Genomic DNA, 12,547 nt, shown 5'->3' with positions numbered 1-12,547 from the left:
TTATCTTACAATCTAATGGTGGTCATAGAAATTGGATGAGCAAGTGATTGCCGAAATGTTCTCTTTGTAGATTTATACACATTTTAGTCCATATTGGTCTTTACAGTCATTCAAAATGGTCAAACATGGTCACTGATATTGGGGGAAGGATGAAGGATCTTTCTGTCAATGTTCTGGAAAGTTTCTTCATGAAAACAGAGGACCTTTCGCCTGTGTATGGGACGAACATTTCACACACAGAGGACTTCTATACAGATGATGCCAGGGTGTTATTTTTGGGCTAAGACAATCATTCCTTGTCAAATTCTACCCAAAGATCATACAACCATACAATCATACATTCTTATCAGCTTTAGTTTCATGTGTATGGCCAGTTTTACTATGCGACAGACTATATAGTCCAGGGTCTAAAGGTTGCATTTATTAGCTTCTGGTTATTCAAGGTGAAAACAACATTTGATTCGGGGGACCCTAACCTATCTATCTGCAGGGCTGGGGTGATATGCTGGATCTGGTGACCATAACCTGTCTATCTGCAGGGCTGGGGTGATATGCTGGTTCTGGTGACACTAACCTATCTATCTGCAGGACTGGGGTGATATACTGGATCTGGTGACAATAACCTGTCTATCTGCAGGGCTGGGGTGATATGCTGGATCTGGTGACAATAACCTATCTATCTGCAGGGCTGGGGTGATATGCTGGGTCTGGTGACCCTAACCTATCTATCTGCAGGGCTGGGGTGATATGCTGGGTCTGGTGACCCTAACCTATCTATCTGCAGGGCTGGGGTGATATGCTGGGTCTGGTGACACTAACCTATCTATGTGCAGGGCTGGGGTGATATGCTGGTTCTGGTGACACTAACCTATCTATCTGCAGGGTTGAGTTGATATGCTGGTTCTGGTGACACTAACCTATCTATCTGCAGGGCTGGGGTGATATGCTGGTTCTGGTGACACTAACCTATCTATCTGCAGGACTGGGGTGATATGCTGGTTCTGGTGACTATAACCTATCTATCTGCAGGGCTGGGGTGATATGCTGGATCTGGTGACAATAACCTATCTATCTGCAGGGCTGGGGTGATATACTGGATCTGGTGACACTAACCTGTCTATCTGCAGGACTGGGGTGATATGCTGGGTCTGGTGACACTAACCTATCTATCTGCAGGGTTAAGTTGATATGCTGGTTCTGGTGACACTAATCTATCTATCTGCAGGGCTGGGGTGATATGCTGGTTCTGGTGACACTAACCTATCTATCTGCAGGACTGGGGTGATATGCTGGTTCTGGTGACAATAACCTATCTATCTGCAGGGCTGGGGTGATATGCTGGATCTGGTGACCATAACCTATCTATCTGCAGGCCTTGGTTGATATCCTGGGTTCTGGTGACAGATTACCTTTAAGATTGTCTGTCAGATTTATGACATTCTCAGTTCATTAATACAAATCAATGTCATTCAATACAATATATTAAAACCTAATGACCAAGAGAATGCTTAAATAAGAAATTGTCCTGAGACGCATTTGTGGTTAATAAAAAGTTCAATAGCATATACTTAGTACTTTACATAGAATTCTTCATTTCTGCAACAGGATGTAATAACGTCCAAAGATCCCATAACGCTATAGGTTAGGTATTTTCTATTTTACTTCATTGATGTAGTGCTCTATGCAGAATTTCCCCAAACTGACATCAAACAAGTAAAAACAAATGCTCAGAGAGCAGATTTCGGACAATTTATAAAGGCCCTGGAATCGCTTCCATATGGGCAGACTTGTGTGGGGCTGCTTGGTGAGTAGGAAGCAAGACATTCTTATTTAATTAACCTGGTTCTTTTAAGGAGCAGCCTGGTACATCTCATATGGTTCACATTTGCATCTGACAACTGTACTTTCCCTCAGGTCCTGGTGGTTATGAATCATGAGCCAATCAGGTTTGTAAGAAGTAATATATAAGATGGCCACTAATGTGTACTGCACCTTTTAGTAAAGATACTAAGGCCCAGTTCACATCTGTGTTCGGTAATCCGTTTGGGGAGTCCCCCGAACAGACTACCAAATGCATTGGCAAGCAGTGAGCAGTGAAATCACACGGACCCCATGGACTATAATGGGGTCCATGTGCTTTACGCACGGTGTCCGCACAGAACATGTGGACATAAAAGTACTTCATGATCTACTTTCCTGTCCGCATGACCCGTGCGGGGAACATACAGGTACGGTAGGGCCCATACACCTATAGACCACCCTAGTTATGTACGGCCATAAGACAGTTGTGTGCTTGAGAAATGACCTACCGTGTTTCCCCAAAAATAAGACAGTTGTGTGCTTGAGAAAATGACCTAGTTAATGGCTGAACGAATATTTTGCAGACCCCAGTTTAATGAGGCTTATCGCAAATATGTAATGTATATCATCTTACTGTATTATATGGTAAGTTTATTTTAGAAGAAAATAAACTCCGAGTCTCTAGACAAAAAGTGCGCCATATCAGAACACGGGACAGAAATCTGACGGAGCCTGTTTTGCATAAAATGTTTCCGAAAGGAAATGTGGAATGTTCACACTTCATAGATTGTTTTACATTTTCCAAAGTTGTGCAAATGAAGATTTATTTGCATGACCTTGGTGGTAAATTCCTTTTAGCGAATATCAATAACATACTGTAAGGAAGGGAAAAGAAGCAAAAGCTTACAGCTAAAAGTGACATACAAGTAATGACCGATGACCGCGCATTGATGTGACCCAGTAAGATTACACACAATAGGATAGTTCTTTAAGCCTTCTGCATCAGTTTGTTTTTGCACAAAAAAATTAAGCTGAAAAATTTATCTATAATTTACACTAAACACTAACATAAATTATAGTTACATCTAAGCCGGCTCCCTTCATGGAGAGCTAGAGAGCCATTAAAGTGGTTGCATATAGTTGCTTTCTTTTATAGTTTTGTCCCAAAAACTGGGCATGGGATTTGCAAGAATCCCATCCACTTTGAAGTTACTGTAAAATGCCACAAATTTTCTCACGGCGCTTCCGCTGCAATTTTACCCGGGGCGTTCCAGCGGTGGGCAAATCGCGGTGTCTCCGACGTGTGGGGCCCTGGTCTTAGGCCGTGTCCCTTGGAAAATAATGCGGCGTTTTAGTCAAAACATAGTGAATGGGATTCTAGCAAATCCCATCCCCACTTTGCATGAAAATACCCGCAGCGGACTCGCGGTTTTGGAATTCATAGCATGTGAATTATCTCTACAGACACATCGGTGGTTTCCCTATAGATATAATGGAAGCAGTAAAGTCCGCAGAGGTTCCCTTTATGTAAAAATCACTGCAGGAAATACCACAATACATTGTCGCCTAAAAGTATTTTCTCCGCAGCATAGTACATCGACATTGCAATATGTAACACCAGTCTTGATGAATTTTCCTCAATATCTATGTTACCAAGTATGTGTTCTTTCCAAGGGTTAGCACACAGCAAAAGTTCTATGTCTTGACGTATGCTGACCCTTATTTGATATAAATTAAAAGCTAAATGAAGAATTTCCTTTTATCATATTACACTACTGAGATTTCTATTATTTTTGCTTAAACTTTCAGAGGGTAATTCTCTCGATGACTGGTGGCTTAGTCATTTTAATCAGAAGACAATGATCAAGCTCAGCATGAAACAGATCAATTTTCATTTAAGCATCCAAGTAACACATTGCGAACATAAAAATGAACTACCTTGAATCCATAGGGGCAAGTACAACGATAGAATTCCAAAGGGTCACTGGTGCATGTCCCATTGTTCTTGCATGGGTTAGAAAAACACGGGTTGCATTTTGCCACGATGTTGATGTCTACTGGGCCTAAAATGGAAGAAGTTGTAGAAAAAAATCAAACCAAGTATTGCCATTTACAAATAAAATACACAGTCATACGTATTGAGATCTCAAACAGCATATTAAACTGGACTATGGCATTAGAGAGATAAAGCGGATACAAATTTAGAGTCCTCAGTGGTTGATATCTTTTAATGGCTGACTAAACATTGATGATGAAAATAGCAAGATTCATGACTACTTAGATTTCCTCTTCACACATGGTTTAAAGAGGAACTTTTACCAGGTCTGAAAAGCCAAACATTAAAAGGGCTTATATCTTTGGAATGGCTGAACAGATTTGGATGAGCAAAATATGAAAATACTCAGAGTGACATCACCTATCAGGCGATGTATGTCATTGGGCTCTTTAGAGGGATCCTATCATTAAAACTCAATTTTTTTCTCACCTTAAGAAAGGCTATTCTTCTCCTACTTTTAGATGTCTTCTCCGGGCCACCGTTCAGTATAAATCCCAGTTTTCGTCGTTATGCAAATGAGTTGATGCGAGAGACCTCTCCAGCGCCGCCTCCATCTACGTCTGGAACGGCTTCTCTTCACAACTTCTTTTGGCGCTGGGTTCAAACTGTGCATGCCCGCCGCCCAGAAGAAAATGGCTGCTTACACTTACTGTGTAAGAAGTTTGAAGCCAGAGCTGGAGGAAGACGAGTGAAGAGGACGTTCCTGAAGAAGATGGAGGCGACACTGGAGAGTTCTCTCACAGCATTGGGGACGCCCCCAGTGCTGTTTGAATGCAGGGGCCCGCCCCCAGTGCTGCGAGAGAACTCATTTGCATACCGAAGAAAACAAGGATTTATACTGAATGGAGGCGCGGAGAAGACATCTAAAGGTAGGAGAATAGCCTTTCTTAAGACTATTCTGACGTGTTAGTGAGAAAAAATTGAGTTTTAATGATAGGATCCCTTTAAACCTGGTAAAAGGTTGTCTCTAATAATATCTTTAGAGTCAAATATTTACATCTTTTATCTAGTTAATACAATACATACATTGTTTTTCTTTTACAGAATCGCAGGATAGATCATAAGTGACTGATTAATGAAGGTACCGCCGCGGGAATGGACACAAATCACTAGACCACAGTCAAGCATGCGCAAAGCACCAACGTCTATAGAGCTGACAGAGACATCCTTAAGGCCCATTCACACATCAGTGTTTTCTTCAGTGTTATGAATCCATATTTGTAAAGGTAAACTTTTTCGGCTGAGGCCACACATTGCGAAAATGCAGTTTTTTTGTTGTTGCAGATTTTGATGTGGTTTATTGAGCAAAAACCAGGAGTAGATGGAGCAGAAGATAGAAGTGTAAGTACTACCTATATATTTCTCATTTCTTTTATCGCCATTCTTGCGTTTGGCTCAAAAAAACGCAGCAAAATCTACAACAACAAAAAAGCTGCGTTTTCGCAACTTGGAGCCTCAGCCTTAGATGCAAGACGTTGGCACCTACCGAACAACCAACCTGGCACACAAAAGTCCATACATGTAAAATACAGGCAATAGGGACCTTATGAAGTGCTCTCAGAACCATCCGTGATAAAATAGATGATCAGACACTATAGTAACCACTGTAATGGGGATATGGACATAAAAAGGAACGGGACTGTAATAATTTACATCACTTTTTTGCTTTACACTCTTTTTGCGCTTTTGTTACATTCTTATTAGCATCGGCTGCACGTGGCTTATTGTACGACAGTGTCTTCCTACAGATACCTTACACAAAGCACAATGATAGGTGATCTCTAGGGTTGAGCCGATCCTGACTTTTCAGGATCGATTTTAAAATCCGATTTCCGATCATTTTTCATTCGAACCCGATCTCGATCCCAATTCCGATCCCAATGCAAGTCAATGGGATTTTTTTTATTAATCAGAGATCGGATTTTAAAAGCAATCCTATTCACTATACAGCATGGAATCTAAGAATTGTTAGAATCCATGCTGTGTAGTGAGTCACTAAGTAGCCAGAGGATTTTTTTTTAATCCTCTGGCTACTTAGTCCCCCCTGGTGTCCACTTACTTCCAGAGATGGCTGCTCCGCTGCTGTTCGCCTCGCTGCTGCTCCAGCTGCAGTCGTCTTCTCCCTTCGCTGCCCCCTCCCTGCCAGGTTAGGAGAGTGTGGGCGGGTTAGGAGAGTGTGGGCGGGTACTGGGAGGGGAGACGTCACGTCTCCCCGCCCTGTACCCGCCCACACTCTCCTAACCTGGCAGGGAGGGGGCAGCGAGGCGAAGAAGACTGCAGCTGGAGCGGCAGTGAGGCGACCAGCAGCGGAGCAGCCATCTCTGGAGGTAAGTAGCTACTAGAGATGCTACTTTAGTCTCCCATTAGAATGAATGGAGGCAGCCGGCGCGCAGGGGGTTAAGGCTGTGTGCCGGCTGCTTCCATTCATTCCTATGGAACCGCAGCGGAGCCTTCACACTGAGTATACACTATATACTCAGTGTGAAAGCATTGTGGGAAATACTACCGATCTCGATCCCACCTAAAAAGATTGTGTTCGGAATTCCGATCGCGATATTTTCTCGATCGCCGATCGGAATCCGATTTTTTCCGAACACGATCGCTGAACCCTAGTGATCTCCTAAAAGCCGATTGTCCTCACGTCACCAACAATAATTGCCGCCTAATAATCATTGACCTTTCCTTACTTCCCTTACAATAAAGAGCAGATTACCAGATACATTGTACACATGCTTTTTATTAGCTCTGATATTCCACTATAGAACAAAGACCTTAAAATACTTGTTGTAAAGTTCCACCTAGGAAAAAGCAATTAATATTGTCTTTAATCATGAACACATGTTCTAAATATGCATACATAATACTTACAATGTGAGCCACAATATATAAAAGGCTTAGAATAAATACAGACCTGTTCCTAAAGTTCAGCAATTAATTTAATAGAGCTGAACTGGCTCAAATATTGTTCAGGGTCAGTCGGGATGTTTGGCAGGTTATGAATTACATTCGCTGGTGCCAAGTAATCTGTGCCGTGTTGAATATCAAATCAACTTATCTTTTACATGTTGAAATAACCTATATTATTTACAGTTCAACGTCATCGTCTGCCAAGCCGTAAACAGGCTTTTTTATGTCATTTGTTACAGTATACTTTAATTGCTTATGACACCCCGATACAATATGGCCACTATTAACGCCGAGACTGTACCGCAAAACTCAGGTTCCAGTGATCTTTAATGGCTTGGTTTAAGACTCCAACTGGATGTTGTTCTTACTTTTATAACCAGTCCATTTATTAGCAATTATTTTTGCCACTTTTTTATTATCTTTGAGTCCACAATTTTAAATTTAGGAAATTTACTAAATCACTAAATAAAATTAACCACTAGTTACACACGTTTTAGTTGGGCCTGAGGGACCCCAAAATTTGAAGGATATAGTGGACATCTAAGGGGTACCGGACAAAGCCTATCGAGGAAATCTCATCACCTATTTCAGACATGAGGGTCTGACGAAAGTTGAGTTCCTATACACTTGAAAAAGGGTCGTGTGACCCGAACCCCGTCGTGTGTGAATCTCAATAAAAATACAGTTCTCCAAAAATCCTACGGGTAAAGCGCAGTCCTTGTTGATGGTCCTTGACTTCACACACTCTAAATAAAATTAAGACATAGCAAATACTGGCTTTTTATACAGAGACCAATGGCCAATAGGATATGCTCCAGACTATTGTATGTATGACCTATGGTTCATCTCCAGAAAACAGGAAGTCACAGATTATTTTAAGCTTAGTGGTCACAGTTGGAACTGCATTATTTCTATTTTATGGGAACTTAAATATTACTAATAATTCTAAAAAAATAAATATTTTTAACATGAAAATTTGGTTATTTTCTTACGATACATTCCCTTTAAATAGTCATAAGATGCCAACAACAAGCTAGTTTGTCAAAGCCCACCTGTACTACAGCTGTACAACCGCAACCGGTCCTGTACCGCAACAGGGTAAAACAGATGTTCTGAAAAGTGTCTGTGCTTAGTAGTATCATTCAGCTCCATGATCCAATCTAGGAAATGTTTCTCTCTTTTATAACCTATCACTGATATAATATCCTAGCAATATCCAAGCCATGATTTTATAAAATGGGAATAACCCTTTAAGGGCAAAAGTCCTTGCAAAACTTATTAAACCTCAAGCAAGTATGCAAACACTATGCTTGGCCAAGCTAAAACTTAGAAGTCTGCTGATCACTAAGCCGCCATTCAGACTCTCACTCAGACTCAAGGCATTAGAGGAAATATGATGCCCAGGAGGTGGTACTCCAGGATGGTTCACAGTTCTACAAATGTGACAACCACATATGGCGCTGAAAGAGGTTTGAGTTTCCTGATAATATAGCTTATAGTACAGGATTTCCTTCACTGTCAGAATCTATGGTGTGAGTTTTCACTAATGATGTAATGATACGACAACTGGTTTCCATCACATAGAATATGATGAATGAGGTATGGAATATTGTATATCTCTGGGAAACCAGGGTGCGAGGATTCCTATGGCTGGCGTACTGCGCCCCACTGTACGTGATCTATACTGTAATTTTTTACATGATGTGCCATCCCAAAAATTCATTATAATTCAATAACAAATTATTAGATATTGGATTTTTTTTTTTGCTTATAAACCTAATAAACAATGGTCCTGTTAACTAACATAATCCAATCTATGCAAGGAGACCATTAAGCTGTTGGACGACACGATGCAGGTAACACAGCATTGCTGACAACCGGTCGATAGCAATTTCCCAGGGCAGCGAGGTGAAGAATCATGACCTGAATCATTATATATTCTTAGTCTTTATCAGCAATCGCATTAACACAACAGCCATGTATCTGCAATGTCACAGCTCGGCTTGACCTCCGTCATGTCTTCTAACCGGATAAGAGAATCCCAAGAGACTCCCAAGGATCAATGGTGTGTTTGGTCATGCATGTATGAATAGCACCGAACGTTTTTCCGTCCATTCATCCGTACGTCTTGTATTTTAAGCCATTTTTCGTCCATAGAGTCAGATTGAGCCTTGGTGATCACCTAGCTTCCAGGCCAATGGTTTTCTGTTTGTTAAAATCTTTCCTTTTTATATATTCCATTAAGACAAGCAGCATTTCCCCCCTTGATAATAAAAAGCGCAGCAACGCTTTGCTTTATAGAGTATTTTATATAACACTATTAAGTCGGGGATGTACACTTGCAATACTAATGAGGAAAAAGTTACATAGCCATAAAGCCTAGTTAAAGTATAATAAATATCAGGATTTTCTTGGAGAGTTCTGTTGACTGTACATCCACAGCTTAATAATAATAAGCACATACCGAAAATAATGAAGCCTATAAACGTAATAGGAAGGCGCTGTCTGATTTATATGTGTTTTATTATTGCTTTCATTAGAACATTTGTGTCTTGGTATCTGCTGTGTATAACAGACTCTTTTTCGGGATGGGATGTCTGAGTAGTTATGTGTTAAAAAAGCTTCTTAAGTGTTAATTCCATAGAGATGCACTTTCTACAGACACAATTTTAATTTCCTCTGCTGGCTCTGGAGTTGGGGATCATAAAATATAAATGAAGTAATTGCAATTTTCTCTTAGGCAAACAACCAAATGAGTCGATATGAATAGTGATTTATGGTGCATGTCCGAAAGCATGGCAGACAAGATTCCAATGTACAGGCCCCGGGTTCTTGGGAACCACTTTCTACTACTAAACGTTCACCTGGGTTTTTCGGACATGCAGTGTTAAGGACGCGGCTTTCCAAGGGAAAAAGGAAAGGCAGTTGAGTTTCACTTAGATATACATTGATATACGGTGCGCATGCAATTCACTTCATATGTGGCACTGTCGAGCGTCACTCAGTGGGCACTAGGCTGAATTAATAAGGGAATTCTCATAAAAAGAAGGCTGGATACATTGGAATAATAAAGCGTTAGCTGTAAGGCATATTTTACAGGCAGAAGAGTTTGTAATAAATTTGCAGTACAGTAAAATGGAAGAACATGGCAGCTTTATAGTCTTTCTACCACGTTGAACTTTGCATATTGTATAGGATATTATAATGAATCATTTATTGCCATCTAAACCTAAAATGACAAGTAAAGTGGTTTGCATGGGAGGAGGGACACAGATAAAGGGATATATATATATATATATATATATATATATATATATATATATATATATATATATATATATATTCAAATCAAACAGGCTTTATTGGCACGTCCGAATAGATATTTGGCATTGCCAAAGCTAGTAAAGTGTGTGGGGGGGGGAGTTGGATTCGGGTGGGTGAGTGGTGGGTATGGGGGGTGGGTGGTTTGGGGTATAACAGTCCGTGGAGTCTCATCTTCCTCTTAGTTGATGACCGCTATATGGGGACGTGGGGTGGGGTGGGTGGTTTGGGGTATAACAGTCCGTGGAGTCTCATCTTCCTCTGTCTTGTTCTTCTCACCTGAACATACTATATCGATTGCGAAAGACTACTAAACACACAAGACAATACTTGGACAAACCCACAAATTTAGTAGCAATGGTAGACTACCATATACTATGTGATGGGGGCCTCCTTACACTCCCCGACAGATGCTGTTAGAGAAAGGAAAGATTCTACATGGTAAATTTTATCAGCCTGATCTTTTGTTCACTCAGGCCTGGTTCACATCTGCATTCAGGATTCCATTAGGGAAGTCCGCTTGGGGACCCCCCCGAATGGAGTACCGAACGCATTGACAAGCGGTGAGCTTATGTAAGTACACGGACCCCATAGACTATAATGGAGTCCGTGTTTTTTCCGCACAAATCATGCGGAGAAGAACGTAGTTCATGAAGTAGTTTTCTCTCCGCATGTTCCATGTGGACACCGTGTGGAAAACACACAGACCCTATTATAGTCTATGGGGTCCAAGTGCTTTCATAAGCTCACCACTTGTCAATATGTTCAATATTCCATTCAGGGGGTCCCCAAGTGGACTTTCCTAACAGAACACAGATGTGAACCAGGCCTCAGGCAGGTAAACCACTACCCTACACCTTTATTCTCTTTATTGATAATACATGCACGGGGTTGCTCTTTGTGTATATGGGTTTATGGGGTTGGAAGCAACAGGTGTCAGACATCAGCTATTGAAAGCACCTTAAATGGTCAGTACATTCACAACAAACTTTGCCTAAATCAATAGTATAGGTGACTATAAGATGCTTTGCTATATATCTTATCAGAAGACAATGTTCTTTCTGCTGTTATCAGGCCATTCCCTGCTCCCTTCTGTCTGCTAAACTGACTTTTAGTCCTCAAATGTACTTTTGTCCACAGTTGCGGATCCACAATGATGAATCAAAGTATGGACACATGTTTTCAATGGTCTCAGACACACAGCCATAGTTTTTGCAGCTGTTTCCGGGTTGAATTAAAGAGCCACAAATTATGAAGGAGGAACTATACCTGTCTATAATTGCAAATCTTTCAATTTATTGGGATTATACGGGTCAGTGAAAACCAAGGATAACACACGGATACCAATCTGTGTGTCATTCGTACCATTTTCACTGACCCAGAGACTGCACAACGTTGTATATAGGAGACCTTTGGCTGAGGCTCCATGTAGGGAAACACACCTAAGCCTTAGTTTTAGTCAAAAAATTCTTTTATATCAGTCTGGAGATGGACTATTAATATAGGAATAAAAAGAGGACAGTTACCTTTGCACTGAAATCTCTGTGTTGGAGTAGTCAGCAGTAGTCGATCAGTCATATCCTCAGGCCCGCTGCACCGCGCTATACCAGGCTCTTTATAACCCGCCTTTACCCATTCCGATAACCAGCGCAAATTACAGTCACAGTACAGGGGGTTGGTTCCAAGGGCACTGAAATATTAAAAAAGCACAACCTCCTTTGTCATTCACGTCATGCATTGCTTCTTTATTTGGACGATACCATAAGAAATATAATTAACCTCCTGGAAATGACATTAGGAAAGAAAAGGACAATAATGGGGAAATTATCACTTTATTCCACGTTAAGTAATGTAATCGGAAAGTGAAAAGCGAGTATAAGTTATTAGTCCGCAGATAATGCCTCTCTCTTATTATACACACAGCAGGAATTGTTCCAGCGTCCTATTATCTCCAGAATGGATGGCAAAAATATGGGCTGAAAAAAATGCTAGATGCGTGTGATCTAATACAGCCGATGTCCTATAACACTAACATGACTTTCATTTGGGTAAAATGTTCATTAACTGTAGTAAGAAGTTTCTGCCGTTTTCAGTGATAGGGAATAGCTGGTGGAAACCTTCAAGATCCCCCATCAATAAGCAAAAATGGAAACAATGCCAACTATGATGTCAAAGGCAAAGTAGAAAGCGACTTAAGCTACGGAAACGCAGCTTTTTTCGTTGCAGATTGTGCTGCGGTTTTGTGAGCCAAAGCCAAGAATGGCTACTAGAGTAATAGGAAAAATATAGGAAGTTCTTATACTTCTGCCTCTGCTTAATCCACCCCTGGCTTTGGCTCAAAAATACGCAACAAAATCTGCAATAAGCTGCGTTTTCGCAACGTGGAGCCCCAGCCTTAGTGTTATCTCCAGTAGTATTTTCAATGCTCAACAGTAAGGGTGCATTCACATTCTGCTAAAGGAA

At 40.9% G+C, this 12,547-nt stretch overlaps 1 protein-coding gene across 1 annotated transcript in view; it reads right to left on the bottom strand.

Annotated features, from left to right (window-relative positions):
• The window catches only part of SLIT3 (slit guidance ligand 3), a 394,890-nt gene that overhangs the window by 35,984 nt on the left and 346,359 nt on the right, over positions 1-12,547 (bottom strand). The window contains 2 exon segments of the mRNA XM_075274737.1: positions 3,739-3,863; positions 11,611-11,774. Coding sequence (XP_075130838.1) covers positions 3,739-3,863; positions 11,611-11,774 — 289 coding nt within the window.

This window comes from Leptodactylus fuscus, chromosome 5 (genome assembly GCF_031893055.1).
Source record: "Leptodactylus fuscus isolate aLepFus1 chromosome 5, aLepFus1.hap2, whole genome shotgun sequence".
Lineage (NCBI taxonomy): Eukaryota > Metazoa > Chordata > Amphibia > Anura > Leptodactylidae > Leptodactylus > Leptodactylus fuscus.
The sequence above is the reverse complement of the archived record's forward strand: the minus strand, read 5'-3'. Positions and strand labels throughout refer to the sequence as shown.